At 42.2% G+C, this 19,839-nt stretch overlaps 1 protein-coding gene across 1 annotated transcript in view; it reads left to right on the forward strand.

The window, feature by feature from the left end:
* Positions 1–1,807: 1,807 nt before the first annotated feature.
* Positions 1,808–19,839, forward strand: part of znf827 (zinc finger protein 827) — a 76,316-nt gene continuing 58,284 nt past the window's right edge. Inside the window, exon 1 of the mRNA XM_063476093.1 lies at positions 1,808–2,155. Within this exon, the coding sequence (XP_063332163.1) occupies positions 2,113–2,155 (43 nt within the window). The 5' untranslated portion in view covers positions 1,808–2,112. The remainder of the gene's footprint in view (positions 2,156–19,839) is intronic.

Below are 19,839 nucleotides of genomic sequence, written 5' to 3' on the forward strand. Positions count from 1 at the left end.
GATCGGAAAGTAAATACAGTAAAGTCATCTGTGATAAGGCCTGTTAGCTCGATGACTCTGTCCACAGTGAACGCTCTACACATTTATCTTTTAGTGCTTAAACTAAGAGTTTCTTTCTGATGTAGTGCAAGAAACCATCTAGAGGTCTTGTCTTTTGCATATTTTATGTTGTAGAGAAAAAAAAACAAGCTGCAAGCAGAAAGAAACCTAAACGATTTGAACCTCTTTTGTTTCCCAGCTCATGCGCTTTCTGCCTGGAGAACCTGTCTTTGTCCATCTGCATGTGCACGTGAGAAACAGCTGTTTACACGCGCACAAACACACTGGGACGACTCTATTAAAATTTTAATATAAATCATTGTAATATTCAGCATCACAACCCAACATTATCCTCTCCACAAATGAAAAAAAAAACCTAATGGAGTGTCTTAATCATTTCATGCAGGAGATGCAATATAAAATCGCTCTTTTGCTATTTGTGGAACATGTTTGTCCACTCTCCTCCTGATAGGCCCCATTTAATCATGTTGTTCTGTTTCCTAATTAGCAGAAATGCAAAGTGTCTTTGTCACCTGTGGACAGCCAAGAGGGCTAATTTGGGCTTTTCACTAATTGCCACGGTAACGAGCCTCCTGCGCCTCCGCTGGGGGTGGGTGGAAGGCATGGCAGGAGGAGGACTGGAGAATGGAAGGATGGAGGGATGAAGACACAGCTCTGCTCACACACGGCCGAGGTGTGAAAGAACGCGGCAGGCCAACAGAACACAGCCTGGAGGAGTCCAACAGCAGGGAGTGGGGGACAGCCTGCGCTGTGAAAAAGCCCCAACACCCAGCTGAGAGGGAGGAGGATTCAGCTCTGGCCAGTTTTGCTCTCTCTCAACTTTGATGGGGAGATGACTACATTGGGTTGGATAACTGTTGGACATTTTTCTGACACCGACACTTGTTTTTCCCCCCACCTGATTTAATACAGGTTTCCACACAAATGTACTCTTTTAAAAATCTGTTCTTATTATAGACAAACTCCAGGAATAACTCTGCAGGCCGTTTGTTTTTTTACATGAAGTTTGACATGTGTGAAGCCTGAGTGTATTCTTCTTGTTGCACTTTTCATACACATTGCAAATTATGTTGAAATTAAATTAAAAAAAGAAGAAGATTGCATTGCATCTAGTCGTACTCACCACGAGCCCCCTGTTATTTATTTCCATTTATTATTAACTTTTACCGTGACGCAAATTGAGGGCTAATATTAATCGTGATAAGGATTATTTTATTTTAATATATATATACATACATATATATTAGGATTAGGGTTTTAGTGAAAATGTATCCACGGAGCGCTGAATTTAATGTTAAATTTCGCCCCGGATTTAGCGAGTTCCACCAGCAGGTCAGAGCTAAGATGTGCATTCATGTTTGCATGCACCGCATAAATTATTGTCGCGCTGTTTTTTTATTTCTGTACATATATAAATATATTTATTTATTTATAATGGTTTTTTTGTTTGTTTTGTTTTTGTGGGAAGGAAATTGCCCTGACTCCCTTTAATGCAACCCGACTCCATCAATATGCTCTCTCCGCCGAATTATGTCCCTGCTTTCTCAAATATATTTTCTGTTCAGTAATACACTCTGAAAGCTTGGGGGCACCTTGTCCGTACGCTGCTCTCGGGGGCGAGCTCCTCCAATGTGTACGTGCGCGCAAGTGTGCGTTTGAGTGAGTGAGTGTGTATGTGAGAGAGAGAGAGCGCGTGTGAGCGCCTGTGTGAGCGAGAGAGAGAGCGCGCGTGTCTGTGTATGTGTGTGTGTGCGTGCGCGCGCGTGTCTGCCTGCTCTGCTGTTGCTGCCCTTTGATCCCTGCATTAGTGTTAGTTAGGGGCTCGGAGACACACTTGCACCGAGAGCAGCCATAGTCAAGACACGGCAACAACAACAGCGGCACCTCCTCCGCCTGTGTGTTCCCATTCCCCCAACAATACACTTTAAACCGAGCAAAGCCAGGTGCACGACCAAGTCCCTGCCATCACTGGCGCCTCCAGTCTCAATGGGAAAAACCTTTTTTCTTCTTATCCCTAAACAAGGACGAGAATGTGATTAAAAACGGGGGAAAATGCCAAGGAGGAAGCAGGAGCAACCCAAGCGCCTGCCTTCACGTAAGTCGTTCGCTCGTTTTGTGCAATTTTAACGGCTCTCCGTGTGTTTTGCGCAGTAGTTTAGGGTTAAAGAGGTGAAACAGACAAAAGACTCGGCGTAGGTTATTTCTCCCCTTTTTAGGTCCGAGCGAGGCAGCCATGTTGTTGGCGATGGGTAACGTTAGCCTAGGCAGTGAGTGGATAAATGATACGTGGCTTTAATAAGGGTATAATCGATAAAGGTCCGGTTCCGCTAAAGGTTGCGGTCAGTTGGCATATGTGTCGGTTGTGTGTGCGTGTGGGGCGATAACGGCCGAGCGTTTTCGGTAATGCGTTCGCCTCCGCTAGGTCGCTTTTCGGGTAGAAAGGGGAGGATCTGGTAGTCTGGCCGCAATAAAATGAAGGGTCAGTCGGATCAGACGAGCCAGACTCTGGCTACCCGTACTCCAGTGTTCCTAGTTAGCAATAGCGCTATCTAGCAACGCTCGGTAAACTTCATTTCGTCGGCAATAAACGTCCAACTTTCGCCTCATAGTTTTTGCGGCTCCCCAATCGTAGAGACGAAAATTCTTCTCGCTTGTTTGTCATCGACTTTTTTATTTTTTAAAGTGTGGTTAATTTCTCTTTTCTTTTTTTTTTCTTTCCGAGGCAATGCAATTTTTTTCTCTCCCCCCCTACCCCTCCCAGTCTGCATGCAGGCTGTGTCAGAGCCATGGTCGGTCACCTGAAGTTCAGGGTTTTTCCCCCCTTCCCTTTTGCAGCCATTCATTGCAGACAGACTACGATCAATAACGCGGTTAGAAAAAGGAAACGACACTTGTGCTTCTTTACTACGTTTCTCACGGTAACGCTGTGCAAACGCCGCAGAAAGCCCATTAGAGAATCCCGTGCTGAAGCTGAATTGGGAAGGAGCTCGTTTTTTTTTCTTTTTACTTTTGTGTGTTTGACCCTACCGTGTCTTGGATGTTCGTATTGTGCCTTTTATCAGTCCAGATAATGAAAAGCTGCAGTGACACGCTCTGGCCACTAGAGGATTGCTGGAGACGTTAGCGTGGCCGATGACAACTATTATTAAAGGGTTTATCCAAGAGTGGCATTTAGTCTGCTCTTAATCATTCCTGCCCAAGACGTGCGTAAGCAAAAGAGCACAATTAGTCATATTAGTATGTAAATGTAATGAATAATTGAGTGATTCATGTTTACATCAACAGTGGCTTGATGCATTTGTCTTTATGGCACTGTCTTCTTCTTCTTCTTCATCATCATCATTTCTTAAATGTCAGATCCGGGGAGCTGCTCGGCCTAACCAGCACAGATCCCATTTTCCTTTTCTCCACTGTTAATATTAACTGATCTACTGTTCAGGTGTTTGACCTAGGGTTGAACTTGGGGAAATTGCAGCGGTTGGCTGGGAGGCATAGAGGTGGAGACGAGGTGACAGTGGGTGCAGGGACTGTGTGTGTGTGTGTGTGTGTGTGTGCTCCTGACTTGACTGACAGCGAGTCCTCGCTGATGTGCTGCATAAGGAGTGTGTAAGTCACATGGATGAACCGCGCAGAGCAGGGTCGCGACGTTTAAATGATAAGAATCCGCTTCAGCCTGCGTACTATCACTACACATCCTAGAGGGGGGGTCTTTAACGGTAGTTGTGCAAAGGCATGTGTTTTGCCAAAGTCTTGTGTGTCATGACGTGTGTCGAGCGCTCGCGGTAGCCCTGAAATGCAAGCAGTGGCACATTAATTTCACACGTGAGGTGAGAGTGACCCTTTTCTGTGAGGTGTATTCATCAGTTTGCTCTGCCATTCTCTCTTTAAGAAAGGTTTCAGATTGGGGGTGGGGGGTTTCTACTGTACAGCCCACTGTACTCCTACGAGCTTATACTCGGCTTTTCCTGGAAATAAGAACACGTCTGTAGTCCTGCTCAGGTGGAGTGACTCACTTTGTGATATATATTCAAATAAATTGTATTTTGTGTGTGGGGGGGGGGGGGCAGGCAGGAGGGCTGCAGCACTTGAATATCTATTAAACCATCTCAATTTTTGCATTCTAGACTTTGAAAGAAGCAGCAAGGTAAAGGCACTGACTTTTAAGGATGGAGTTTGTTAGTTTAAAATGTAAATATTTGGCATAGTGTGTGAATCGAAATGAACCGTTCCATCAGACGAGCGGTGAGCTGATTAAAATATAAGATCCAAGCAGAGGGGAATGAGAGGGGTTGCTTAAGATTTGTGATTTAAGACAACCGGTGTTTTCAGAAGGTGCACACGGTTTCGTGATAAAAGCTGTGTTTGGCACAGTGTGATTATGTATAGTCTGGATCAGCAACACAAGATGTCCCAGTATTTTCTCTCTTTTTGAGCACATCAACCTTTCAATTAAGCCGCTTCGTAATTGGCCTGCAACAAAAATACTCTTCACCCACGTATCTGAAACCATGCGCTCCCGTGTAGGCACTGTGCTGGAGCACTGCTGTGCCTGTTCCTGGCTCTAAATGAAAGCTGCTTTTTTTTCTGATTTAGGAGTTGTTTCCCTCCTCAGTCAACAAACTGTCACAGAAAAGTATGAATTTGTCAGAAGCTTTTTGCGCTTTGTTTTGGATCTTCCCACTCTAGAATGGAAGTGTCACCCCATGCCATTCGCTGTCAGTCTGTGTGTTTTTCATTATTCAGCCAACAACACCCTGGTGGTGTGCCAGCCAACGAGCACAATATCGAGCTTCAAATCTCTTCATCTGTGGTGAAAAAGGGCAAGCTAATACACTGGCTTTAATGCTGGAGGTGCTTTATCTTAGCACAGACCCAGATATATGGGCTGTGCTGCCCAGTGTGCAGTGTCCTATTGTCTGTGGCACAGCTTGTGAGTGGAGACTATTCTTTAAGTGCGTGTGCATGGCACACACATGTGAAAGTGTTATGAAAGTGAACACACAACCTCTTGTGTGTGTGTTTTGTGTCTGTGGGTACATAAGCTGGCTATGGAGGTCACAGTACAGTATGGCGCCTTCACTCTGACAAGTAAACATGACCTTTGGTGCCACAATGAAAACAGCCATTCTTTATGACCTTGTGGTGTGTTATCGTGTGTGTGTAATTTTGCTGCCTTATTACTTGCGCTTCAAAGTTAGGTTAAAATGCGTAAAAGTTTGGATATTTTGCATGTGACTTTGTGCATTCGAAAATGTGAGAAGCAGCGTTTTGCCACCTTCTGTCCCCAAAATGTCCATATCCCAGCTTCCGCTTTACTCAGATCACCCGCTCCGCACCACCTCGCGCTTCTCAAACAATCAAGAAGAGCCACATCACAAAAAGCACCGTCCTCAGCGACTGGGGAGGAGCCTTCTCCGTCCGCCCCTGGTTATCTTCAGCTGAAATGGAGTTGCGTTGGACATTTCTAGACCTAACTCTGCTTGTCTTTGTCAGCCAATAGCTGACAGACTGGGTGGCTCTGGAGCTTACTGTAATGGCGGGTCACTGGCTACCTTCCACTTGCTATGATTATAATGACCTTGGTGGGGCTGGGGCTTGAAAACATTGGATTAAGGGGAAAGGAAAATGAGAGGAGGTTTCCATTTCGCTCTTGGCATAAAATTTGTGGGGGAATTTCTGCCAAGAACACCCCCTCCCCAACACACACACACACACACCCTAACATCACCACCGCTGCCCCTCAAGTTGATGAGGCTTGGGTGCACTGGCGGCGTCGGGCGAGTAGAGCTCAAGCGAGTAATGATACACAGCCTTTAACTTAGAAATGAATTATAGGGCAGGGGAAAGGTGGCGGACGCCTCTCTCGCTGTATAGTCTTTGAGAGAAGAGAAACCTGCTTCTTTTTCTTCTTCTTCTTCTTTGTAAGCAAAAAAGAAGAAGAAGAGTCCAGCTGCCTTTTGTGTTTCACTTAATAGTAACAGAAAAACACTGAGAGTGATGCGAGTTTGGGCAAGGTTTAATGGGCCTGGTTTCAAAGAAGTAACTAAGCCTCAGGGTGAGGATCAATATTTATACCAAATGTTAACCTTATTTGCTGCTTCAGACAATTGGCGCAAAGCATACAGACTACAAAAAAGAAAATGAAAAAAAAACATTTCTTAAGAAGCAAAACTCAGTGTGGATCTGTTACTTGAAAATAATGTGAAATGAACGCACTGTGAAAATTCAGTTTCACATCCTGTTGAAGGCATCATTTGAAATGCTAACCGCTCTTTACACAACCAGGCTAATACCTTACATTGTTGACTGAGTGGGTTTTTTTTTTTTCTTTGGTATTATGTCTCTCTTAGGTTTTGGTTATGTTTGTTACTCGAGAACATCTGAATGCAGGCATGTCAATTGAAAACTCTTAACACTCGGGGTCAAGTATGTTGGTCAGTGTCACGTTGGTAAAGCACAATGGAGGATTTTTTTTCTCCTTTTTTTTGTCGTTAATTCAGTTTCTTTTCACTTTAATTGGATTTTATCACCAATCCAGAAATCAGAAATACAATACTTTGAGACACAAAACCACGAGCCTTGATTTCCTATGACTTCTTTTTGCAGTAAATACAAGTCTGGGCTAAAGCGACATGAAGACACACAACATCACAGAAATTCATTTTTTTTCTATGTGCTGTGACAGAAGATGAACAATTGTGCTGAGATTTCTGGTGATAATTTGACATGTTTACGAAAGAAATCTGTTTTCTTGGAAGACTGTGTGCACTTACGGTTACCTAGACCACAGCGTGCTAGTCAAACCAAAACTACAAGGCCTGCTTGGATCTTTGTGGATTCATAGCTAGTTAAAGCACCACACAATGACAAGTGGTGGGCCAGACATAATCCTTTTGTGTCTAGACACACTCACACAAGTTATGCAGATTGTTATATTACCTCGCCAAGTCTTTTGAGGTTTCACGACCCAAGCGTCTGTGTGCATTTTTTTTCTTTTTTTTAATTAATGGAGGAGAATCATGCGAGTCGGTGTCTTGCATACTGAGAAGGGCTATAACAGTACCAAATGCTAAAGGTTGTAAATACAGGATGATTTGCACTTGAACTTCAAGCATAGGACCAAAGCTCTTGCTGGGCTACAATGATAAAGCATCATATACACATAGTAGTGTGACTGGAACATTGTCAGTAATGACGTTTTTATGTTAGATGGTGAGAATGAGCATCACCGTATTTGTGCAGAAAAAAGATTTGATTTTTTTATTTTTTTTTGATTTAGAAAAAGAAAAAGCTCCCCAAACTTGGACAGTTTGTTTTCCTTGTTGTAATGCATTAACGTGCGGTCTTGGCCTGAGTTATAGGAGATTAGAAGATATTAGAGTTTTTGAAGATTGAATAAATATTATCCTTTTTCCCCTTTATTAAATATGTTTGAGAAAGGAAAAAGTCCTGTGCCTTTTTTTCTGCATTTGAGTGATGGAGAGAGACAGGAAGCCCGGGGGGAAAGAGCGGGGTAACGACTTGTAGTAAAGATCCAGCTGGCTGGGAATCGAACTGGGGACTTGGCTGCCTGACGGTTTTTGTGCCCATGTGGTACTCACCCAGTCACACTTTGGGTCTCCCCCAGCTGGTTTAATACAATTCAGCGACATTTTTAGCAGAAGAACTGACAGAGAGGCATGCCGCTCATAGAAATATAAAGACTGTTTAATAAAGAGTAAAGGAATGCATTTGACCAGTCACTGTAAAGAAGCATTAAAAAGCTTACTGTTCGAGCCTGTGGTAAGTTAGGTGTCTTAAAAATAAATTCTGGTACAGTGTAGCAAAGTTTAGTTCAAATTGTAACACAGGAAAAAAAACTTGATCTGAAATGGTCAACTTGGAAAGGGTTTTTTTTTTTTTTTTGAGATGTGTGTTATCTAATCATTTCAAAGTGCTTTCTCTGAGCAGAGAGTCCTCTGCAGCACAAAATCAGTAGTCAGCCTAATACTTCAGTACAGTACCTGCCTGTCTGCCTGGTCGCAATCAGAACCCCCTCTGTGAGGAATGGAAGTGCCTCAGCCTTGGTAACGATTTTTCCCGTGTTGACAAGTCACAACATGGAGATCTACAGCTCGGAGAGCAGCCCTTTGGCTACGCAGAGCCCTGCTTGCACTGAGTAATAGCAATCTCACAGGAGTAGCAGGCTTTCAGCTGGCAGCAGTTCATACGGAACAGCTCGCCGGTGCAGCTGGGAAAGACAGAGCAGAGTGGAGAGGGAGAGAGGAGCTGGTGGTGGTAGCAGCAGTGGAGATGGAGGGAGGGAGGAAGTGGAGAGGAAGAGCTGTTAAGAGCTTTGGGCGGTTTCTCTGTTGTTGTACCACACAAGTGCATCCAGGCCCTGCAGGACAAGCCTTTAACAGGCATGAGGGATGGAGAGCATGAGAGGAGAGGAGGAGGAGGAGGCGGCGGCGGTGGAGGAGGAGGAGGAGGAGGAGGAGGGAGGTGGTGGTGGTGGTGGTGGTCTGGGGAGCCGAAGCTGGCTAGTCGTGCCAGACGCCCGCTCTAAACAGGGATGTGATTTATTGTTTGCCTCTGTCTCACGTTTCACTCCTAGAAAGACACTTAAATTGCGTTGTTGAGAGATAAAGAACTTCCTCAATTGTCTTAAAAGAAAGACCACCCCCTGCGGGCTGTGAAGAATTTTTTGAGCATGTGGTACATCATTAACAAGTGCACCAAACTGGGAATATTTTTGGCACAAGGTGGCATCTTGATTTTTGTTTTTCGTCTGTGGATTCCGCTTGGGTTATTGCTTTCTTTTTCTTTTTTTTTTAACTGCCTATATACAGATCCTACTGCTTATGTATATTACACATTAATTACCCACAAAGCTGCCTTTAAAAACTCTGTAATTCAATGTACGTATATTTCCTAGTGGGCTGGCCAACACGTTGATCTTTGTCACCCTTGCCGAGTGCACTCGGCACGGAACAGTGCTATGGGATGACCTCACTTCCTGTGTGGGTAGAGGAGGGCAGGAGGCCTCGTACGCGCGCACACACACACACACACACACACACACACACACACACACACACACACACACACACACACACACACACACACACACACACACACACACACACAGACATTCTGAAGCACAGCCTGGCTTCAGTTAGCCTTCAGCGCACCAGCCAGGCTAACCCCTCTCGCTCCATTTGGCGTGGACGCGTTTCATCTTTGCGCATTTGGGCAGACACGAGCACGACGCGGGCTAATGTCTTTAACTAGCTGGTCTAACAGCTGTGTGTTTACAGCTTTTTGGGACATAGGATCAGTTTTATAGGAAGATTAAAAGTACAGAAGGGGGCGGGGGGGGGCGTCCGTCACAGACACAGGATAGTAAGACCATAAGGCAGTGACAGCTCTCTAGGGAAACAATATATCACCTCTAAAAGAGGGTGTGGAAGTGTTTGGCAGTGGGACAAAAATCCAGAGAAGTTAAAATCACTGATGTGATGTCATCTCCTGAGAAAGCCATTGTCAGGGCGGCGTGAGGTTATTTACGATGCTGCATTTGCAGGTGAGCATCTTGACTAATTCGATGTTGCAGAGAAGCTTTCTCCTTGCACACACGCTGTAGTCGTTCCATCTTCTGGCGCATTAAAACAAATATCTTGCCTTTCATTGTTAACCAAGGGCACATGCTCACTTGATTCTGCCCTTACGATTCTGATGAGATTAGCAAATAAGTGGATGTTTTTTGAGTGCAGAGTCCAGTGGCTTATGGTTCTTTTAAAGAAGCCAAAACCATAAGTAGAAACAAATTAAGCTGGACAAATTAGTCGAGTCAAGTTACCAGCGGTCGGATGTGGGAAGCTAAAAGACAGAATCAGATGGCTCAGCTCATAATTGCCCGTATGTTCCCACACCCCACCAGTGTTTTGACCGAGGTCCATGTTGGTTCAGATTGCCATGCCATTAATCCCTCGTACTCTACAGGGGAGTGGTCAGCGGCAGATGTATTTGCACTTCCTCCAGAAGGTTTTCTAGATTAGCCCAAATCCTCCCAGAAAAACCGTTTTAAAACCTCATTTGGCACGCACAGTCAGACTTTGTGCTCATAGCTGGCCAGAGAGCCGTGCCTCCCTCTACATCTCATTCTCTCCGACTCCCCTGATATTATTATTTTTGTTTTGGGTTTTTTTGTTGTTGTTGTGGTTTTTTTTTTTTTTTTTTTTCATATCCCTACCTTGTGGTTCTCGCAGCTTAGCCCCACGCCGATTTTTGGACTGGGCAGTGTAATTGTTTGGAAAGTCGGTTCTGTCATTTGCATGTAGCAAGCAGCCACTTTTCCAGTTTCAGTGGTTTGACCTTGTTGTACCTGCCAGCCAGAAATGAGATCATCAGAAGAGTAGACGAGAAGCTGACATCTCTCCTCCACCTACCCGTGGCTTTAAGTGATGGTTGTCATAGCAATCATTATGCCACAGAACAGACTCAGTGGGTGAAGGATGGCTTTGAATGCGGCAGCCTCGGGTCACAACCTGGTTATGACAGAACAGATAGACCTATGAGGGTTGGTTGCAGTACACAGTCTGCACAAAGTAAACAGCCACATACAAACCTTGTGAGGTTCATATGGATTTCAGGTCGAGATTGAAATTATTAAAGCAGTGCCACCCCCTTTTTTTTTTTTTAATGCCACAAAGAAAGAGAGGCAGGTATTGGTGTAATGGAGAGGGGGAAGAGCAGCATGGGGCGAACAATGCCTCTCATTCCCATCAGCTGCCCTGGCCAGCATTTAACATGGAGATTGGAAACGGAATAAGCCTCCCCCCCATTCTCCCTGGACCTGCATGTAAATGAGGTTAGCGGTTAGCATTTCCTGCTGTGCTACAGCAGTTCTTCTCTCTTTCTTGCTCCTCTCCTCTCCTCTCCCCTCCTTTTTCTTTTTTTTTCTTAAGTAATGGTCTGAAAGTACTCCCCCTTTTCCTGGGTAGGAACCGGGACCAATCCTGATTAGTGTCCCTGTCCTAAGTGACAGGCTAAAATCCAAGCAAGCACTGCCTTGGGCGCCTCTGCCAAACAGCCTTCAAACCAATACCACCATATAAAAAAAGACACCCCCCACCACCTACCCCCCATTCGCAAGATTCCCTCCCTCCCCTCTCGTCCTCCTCGCTCCTCTGCTCATTCTACCCTGCCGTCCTTTCTGAGTGTCTCTAATAGATGCTGTCTCCATCGCTCTAACACACTGTCCTCTCACATACATGCATACATGCACATATAGAATTACCTCTCACTCTTCCCTCCTCTCCACCTCCCACCAGAGCTTGCTTTGTATCCCTGGGTGGACTGGCTGCTATAGAGCCAAGTGTCCCTTTTGCCAGTAGGGTGATTTACAAACAATACATGGACGCTGTACACACTCCCACCTTCCACCCTCCTACACTCTCTCACTTCTCTTCCACAGACACACAATCACCTCTGTGAGGAGCTTCAGTATGCCAGAAAACTACGCAGCAGGGTGATGGCCTGTTCTTTTCACACTTGTTCTAAAGAATGTACCCTGGCTTCTTCTGAAAGTTAGCGCAACACGCACGCCTCGGTTTGAACGAGGTTAGTTTGTTTTAAGCGGAAGAAAAATTGGTGGCGTCTGACTTGTGTGTCAAGTGGCTTATTATTGGTCGTTTTCAGCACCACATGAAATGATAATCTGCGCTCCATTTGTGACAATTCTGCCTCATGCAGAAAAGCAAATGCGTGAGGAATTTGTGTATTTCATTTGAGGAGTTGGGATGCAGTTGCAAGTTTGGAAATTAGTATACTTCAAAACCTTAGTATTTGTCACTAATTCCTGTGTACGTTATAACTGTAAAACAACCACGATACTAGTGAAAAGTGCTTACATATGCTTGAATATTTTTGCATACGTACATGCATATATGTAAAAACATGCATGTGTGGGTTCCATATGGTTTTATGTGGCCACCGACATGTCTCAACCAACGAGAGGGTATGAGGAAAGTTTCTGAGTATGAGCAACTCTTCCTCACACAGCCAAGAAAGTGTGAACTCAATCATTCAGACCGGGTCTGTCAAACATGAATCAAAAGGTCCAATCAGGCCCACTGGATGACTTTGCAAAGTGCGGAGGACTTTTTTTTTTTTTTTTTTTTTAAAAAAGCATCTCCGGCTTAAGGACCACCATCTACATATCCATTTGTCTTCCTTCAGTTCACAGGAATTACTGCTCCTCCTAAGTGTTGGTCAGATTTTAGTGAAACTTGAGCACGTCATCACCTAATAGGTCTTTGCCCCAAATTTGCTCAGTGGCACAGTCATATTGATCGTCTTGCAGAGACCTTCCAGTTTTCAAAAGAAGCTCTTCTGCTCTTAGTGTTGCTTAACTTCTCAATGGATTTTAATGGATCCCATTATTTTGTGCAAAACAACCAACAACCAACCAAAGCTCATCACTCTGTTTCTGTACTTCACACATTACAATAATATGTGAATTGTGATCGATCATGAAGCGGATGATCTAAAACGTGATTGCCAGTGTGACTGGGCCTTTTACTTCACTGCACTTTGTACTAGGAAGAATTGTATTACAGGTTGTACTTTGTTTTGTAGTTTGTAGATTTTATTTTGGGGGGGGGGGGGGGGGGGGATTTTCATATTTCTTTAAGTCATTTTCATATATAATTCATATATAATAATTTGTATTTCTTTCAGTGTTTTTTTTTAATTATTATATATTTGCTTTATTTTGCTATGCTCGTCTACAGTAATCTAGACATTATATTTTCAGTAAACACTTTTACCAAAGTTGTGTTGAAAATTTGAACAAATGGATGAACACAAATATTTATTTGTGGCATAAAATGTAATAATTTTTTATAATGCAATTTAATTTAGTTTAGATGGAGGTGCAATGTGTTTTCCCTTTATTTTATGTATGCTAACCGAAACCTTTAACCAGCTGTAATAAACTGTCATCAGTCCAAGTAAGAGGTCCAAACTAGGACATTACCCATGATCTGTCATACGACACTATATTAAGGTGGTTAAACTAAGGAGCTGGGCCAGTGTGTGTCTCTGAATTATGATGTTTATTTGTAGTTACATCAGACTGTGTTTCTTCCAGGTGCTTTGTCATCCGGTTTGTAAATGGATGGTTTATTAAATGTGAGCATTTTCAGAATGTACTTGCTCTTCTTTACTCTAAAAATAGCACAAATGGATCATTATGCGATATTTCGAACCACTTGTGATCAAATTGGGCTGAGCGCATGTGGCCCATGAACTGAAATGAGTTTGATTAATGTTGTTCTTAAGTCAGTTATTCCTAATTAAATAATAGGGATGCTGTTAAAGCCCTGCTTTTGAATTGCTTATGACTTTTTTTTTTCTCCCCCCAAAAATGAAAGGTTTGCGTTTTGGCTGACTTCACATAGACCTGCCATCTGGCTTTTCTCCACAAAAAAATGGAGTACTAAATTATGGTTCATAAATTTAGTTTTTGCATAGAGTCCGGCTGTATTGAGATTAAAGCCGTATTGCACTGCCTTACCCAAAGGAGGACTAAAAGTAGACTATAGCAATACAAATTAGAAAAGATGGTCTATAAAACAGTATATTGCAACATAAAACAAAATAAAGTTGGCTCCTTCCATACCTCTTTGACCAAATAGCAATTTCGGCTTGTCAGTAGTTTTACTATTGCTGGGATTAGATGATTGCTTAGTGACATCTAGTTTTTAAAGACCTCAACCTGTTCAAATTTGTGGAAATTGTTATTTTGCCATGAAATTTACACACAGCCACGCAAAGAAACAAACCACTAAATTATATTCAGGGAAACCAAACCGCAAAGGCGCTGAATAGTAAATTTGAACCTTGACATTTAGCACTTCTCTTTAAAAACTGTGGCGTTATCACATTTGGAGCAGTGAACCATAGTTGTAGCTTTTGATGGTTTTTCTTATTCATTTTGTATAGAACACCCCATACAATTACTTTAACTGATAAGAGGGGTTTTGTACAGCCTTGTCAGACTTGAGATGTTCTTTTCAAATGGTTGCTTAGATTATTTACCAGCACGCATAAAGCAGATTCAGTAGAAAAGCATGACTCATCTCTACTAAAAACACTACAAGCAAAGAAGATGCCATTCATATTAAAATAAAAAAAAATTTGGCACAAAGCGTGACAGTTAAAATCATCAACTGACCCGCGGCCGCTAAGAAGTTGACACAGCCCTCTTAATTGTTTAAACCAGAGCCCTGAAAATCCAAATATCCTGGCATAATTTCTCTCTCTCTCTCTCTTTTTTTTTTTTTTTTAAAAATTAGCCAGTTAAACCCTCTCCTCTCTGCTGTGGAGCTCGGATTTCCTTCTTTATGTTCTGCTTTTATGTATCTAGCCAGAGTCAAGTCTATTCAAGTGGCTAGTGTTTCAGTAGCAACATTTAAGTCAAGGACATTCAACATGTATGGCATATTTTGCATCCATATCATAGCTTTGTAAATGATCTCAGGTTTTAATTAAACATAACATACACAAAATATCCACCACTATAGGAAGCAAGTTCATCCACTGAACAATAAGGGTGTTTTTGTATCCTTTACTCCTTTTTATTTGATGAGCGTAATCACGGCAGCTACGTTTATCTGATATTAATGATATTAACAAAGTGACAGTCATGTCTTTGCAGTTTAGCTTCTGTTGACACTTTTGAAGCTCATTATGAAGGGAAGTCTTTGATCAAGGACTAATGATTATCTGATAGGCAGTCAGCATTTGCACCTTACGTTCGTGTGCAGTTAGAGAACTCATTTCCACTGCGCCTGCACTGGTGGCAGCTAGCTAATTGTTATTTGCAGTAAAATTGTAGGGTAAAGGTAAACTACTTAGACAGTTTTATATTTGTAAACTGGTCTACATTAGTAGAAATGTACATTTCAGATTTGGATTCATCCCTCCATAACACCTGCTGCCACTGATTTCTCAGTCCACTTATAACTCTTTTCCACAATCCGAGTCCCACTTAAGTGTTGGTGGGGCTGTCACAGCAAAGTGGCCTGAAAGTCTTTTGTATGCGACACAAACAAAACACAACAATGGAGGACATTGAGGCGATGGTATACTTGCTGCTCAAAAAAATCTGTACCTTGTCATTACTGCGGTGTTGGTTTGTGTGTAGCCATTTCCATCGGTTTCAGAAATGGCAAATTTGATTTTTGTAAAGTAGTCGATCTCATGACATGCACTCTGTTTATGTCGCATTTTTGGCTCAACTCAGGCCACTTGAAAACCCGACCTAATAGGCAATAATAAAATACCTGGTACCAGGTACTGCCACGTAATTGAAAACCTTAAAAACAAGTCCAGTTGAGTCAAGTCGAGTAGGTGCTAGTGGAAAAGAGGTATTTTTGTATAATTTGGCATACCTCAACCTTTTCTTCCTGTTTCCCTTCCTTCTTGACAACCACCCTTCCACTGACACCATCTCTGATGAGGCCTCAGTGAGCAGTAGATGGGTCAAATGAAGGTTCGACCACATCTCTCAGGTCTGATGTGAGGTTTTCACTGGATTTCTTCTTTCCTTATTACTTAAGGACAGGACATTCAAGTACTGTTGCCTTTCAGTTAACTATTTGTAGATAATTGGCATCTTGTTACAATGTTTGAATAGCTGAGTACACAAAAGTCACCACAATCATTCCTTCCTGGGCGTCAGGCGGCATTGATGGTATAAATGGAACGATACCATCTATATGTTGTTTCAGAGCTCTCAGTTTACTAAATTAGGATCTAGAAAGATGAGCTGTGGAGCAGACAATAATGGTAAGAGCTTTTAATAAGGCGCAGCAACATAAAGCATTCATCAGAGTAAGACGAGGTTGCGGTTGCAAGACATTTAAAATGCATGTGCCAGTATAATGGCCTGCTCTCACAGAATGGACAGGTTCTCAGCAGGGCTTGCATCTAGCCTTCTATACCAGGGGTGGGCAATCTCAGTCCACGAGGGCCGGTGTCCCTGCAGGTTTTACATCTCACCTTGGGTCAACACACCTGAATCACATGATTAGTTCGTTACCAGGCCTCTGGAGAACTTCAGGACATGTTGAGGAGCTAATTTAGCCATTTAAATCAGCTGTGTTGGTTCGAGGACGCATCTAAAACCTGCAGGGACACCGGCCCTCGTGGACTGAGATTGCCCACCCCTGCTCTATACCATCTGAACAGCTGTAAACGATATACACAGATGTTTAGGAAACTCCAAAAAACAAACCATTTACTTGATTCGTTTTCCAGAATATTGATAAAATGATTGAATGGAATGATTTGCATTCTCGTTTCATCAATGCGGTTTCAACACCTCACATTACCTGCTCTGGATTCATAGTGCCAAATATCTAGCAGCATATGCTTTGGCCCAGACGCACATTGAAAAAAGCAACATATTTACGAGCTGATTTCAGATCATCGAAGTCGGCATGTCTAGTCTGCACGATAACACACGAATGCAACACACTAGCTAGAGTTTTTCTCATTCTTCTTTTTTTTCCAGCGCTTTTCTTTGTCGACCTTTTCAAGACAGGAAGAAAAAAAAAAGTCTTAAAATGCAATAACCTTGAGAGTGTTTGATAGTATAGGCACGGCGATTAGAAAATGCCTGCCTTTTGCCCACTCGGTTGAGAAGGGATTTAACAGTTTCATGTGGAATAGATGTTTCACATATTCTGAAGCTGGTTCTTTGAACAGTGACAGATAGCAGACCCTGGCCTGTTCTCACTGGGTACTTCAGCTAGTATACAAGCCTGAGCTGTTGTTTATTGTTATAATGATCAGTTTTAACATTTAGTGGGATATTTTCAGTTTTCAATTACAGATGGTGTTCTGAAGTGTGTGCGTGTGTGTGCATTTTTGGGTGATTATTCACTCATATGATGTTAAACTAAATTGGTTTGCATTTAGCAGAAAATAATCAATTTTATTTTATATTTTTTAGAAGAAATATGGGCCAATATACTGGCAGATATTCACCTTGTTAAATGCTTCAGTCTATTGATGAATGCTGACGGTGGCTAATGTTTGTCTGTTTTCACATCAGTTTTGTGTTGTACAGATGCAGTGCTTGATATTTGTGGAGCGGGCTACAAAGGCCTTTGAAACGGTGTGTGTGTGTGTGTGTATGTGTTTTCATTTATCCATTTCTTAAACTGTTTCCTTTACGAGATTAAAGGTTGTCTCATGAGTTTGATGATTTTAATTTGTGCTTAATCAAAGATTGTATAATAAAGGGCTAAAAGTGTTGATATATCCCTAGTTTAGAACAAAGTTTGTTAAGCCAAACTTTCACACTTCTTTTAAGTACATTCATTCATGACACTTATGTTCAGCTGTCATAAGTTGCTTATATAAACTTTGCACATTGTCAGTAGAATCAAGTCAAGACCTATGTGTTTGTATGTTTTTTGTTTTTCCAAACGATATATAGGATTAGAGAGTATTTGTATTGAAATAACTTGATGTTGAGCTACATAAAGCTTTTCTCGAATAAAGCTGGCCATTGTTTGCATAAGTCGTCTCTCGCTCGATCCCAGAAGTTCTGCAGCACAGAGTGAGACACATTGCCTGTCAAACAACAAAGGAACAACTTCACATGTTATAACGACATGCGTGGCAGCATTGGCAAAGTTCATTGATTTGTGGAAATAACACACTTGAAAAGAAATCAGTCTTTTCAAAGCCACCCTGTCTCTGCTGGCAAAACCAGTCACTTTGACCTCATAGAAAGCACAAATTGTCTCCTCACTTTTGTGCTTTAACAGGTATCATCAGATCCAAACTAACATGTTAAAATACAAAGGTCACGCAAGAACACAAGTGAACCAATCAGCAGTGTGTCTCAAGCTAAAATGACTGTTTTTCTTGTCGGGATCCTATGTTTTGTGTATGTCTGCCTGCCTGCATGGGGGGCCGTGCCAACTGCCATCTAAAGGTAATGTGCACTGTGACGATTAAGCAGGAATCTCATACTGCATTGAAAACAGTCACTGAAATGTTTGCTCTTTTAAACATCATAATTAAATATATAAGAAGGATTTGCTTCTGAGTAAACGACTGCTTTTAAATATGAATGTTGGACATTTGCGTTCTCACATGCACCTTTTGTTGGTTATTATTTAGAGTTTAGAGCTACAGTGCAGTAATACAGACATTACCATATTAGTGTCACATTGACTTTTTTTTTTTTGCATTTTAAGTTGACTTTAAAGTGACTATAATGAAGATTTCTTTCCTTTAGGGATGAACTTGTAATGTTTCAGCTTAAAGCTGCAGCATGTAATACATACGTCTCCCTCCAGCAGTTTAGGCACATAGCTTCGATGACACATCTGAGGTTATGAGCAAGAACTTTTTTTTTCTTTTCTACGTGAGATGCTAAAAATGGAAGGGAAAAATAAACCAGGATGTAAAGTGCACTTCATCTGCATTGAGGAATTTCAGAGGTCTCGGGCTCTCAGTCGTCTCATTCTCTTCCAAGAACACTTCTCCTTCCTGTTTCACCTCTGGCATGCCGCCCAAAGTACCCACAAACCATGGAGGCCAAGGCCGAAAATACACAGATGGTAATTTGCGCTACATTTCAATACGACTCAACCACCATTATATATAGCACTGCTGTCTGAACCCTGATCCCTACTGAGAGTATCACCTCACCTCAGATTCCAGCTGAAAGATGGGCTCTTTATGTCTTTGTCACAGACACAAACACTTGGGTGGAATAGTGCAGGTAGCTGGACAAGAGAGCCGTCGATTCTGGATTTTTTATCATTTTTGAACTGAATATTTGAATGTCTAATGTTAGTCTTCATCAATACATGAGATGACATGTCATGTAAAGACATCGTGTCTATTTAACTGACAGCTAGAGGGACGTTTTAGTGGTTTATGGATGGCGGTTTTTCAACTGTCTACAAGGCTTCACTTTCTTCACTAAATCACTGTATATAGTATTGACTTCATTTACTTTAAATATGCAACTCTTGCTATCGGTGTTACTATAGGGTGAATATCTTGTTGCTAAAAAAAAATAAAAAAATTCTAACCCGTGACCCCTGAGGGAACGTTTTGGTTTGGGTCCCTTAGTTCGCTTGGAGGAGAGCATGGCTATAATAAAAAGTTGATTTGTAGCTGTGCTTGTATCCTATGATAAAATGTTTGTGTCCAGATGAGAGTGGTTTCTTCCAGGATGACGATGCCTTCATCTGTGCAGAGCATCAGGGCTCACTGATGAAACTATGATCTCATCTTAGTTGAACATGGACAAGGTGGTGTCCTCCATCACATTCTCCACCACATTGTTGAATCACCACGAGAAAATGAGTTGATCAGTCCTTGCAGTAGATTTCTAGAAACTAGTCACTTTATGATGGTCTTTCTATTCGTTTAAAACTAGTTATTTAAAATGTAAAAACTAGACTAGTTAAATGGCAAGAGGTCCATAACATGATTTTTAAAAATGGGCATCTAAATGGGGCGTGTACAAACTAATAATGTAATGTAATAAAAGAAAAGTGCACAGCTGACATGACTCTGTAGAGGAACATACAAATAAACACAATGCATGCAAAGGCCACCTTCGTCTCTGGTCCCAAGCTCATTAAGGATGGATTGAGGGCAAAGTGGAAAACTATCCTGTGGTCAGCGCACAGTTTAAAAGCCAGCACTAGTGATGATAGTAGCGATAGTATGGGGGTGCATCAGTGTATTTAGCAT

This window comes from Pelmatolapia mariae, linkage group LG6, assembly GCF_036321145.2.
Source record: "Pelmatolapia mariae isolate MD_Pm_ZW linkage group LG6, Pm_UMD_F_2, whole genome shotgun sequence".
Taxonomy (NCBI): Eukaryota; Metazoa; Chordata; class Actinopteri; order Cichliformes; family Cichlidae; genus Pelmatolapia; species Pelmatolapia mariae.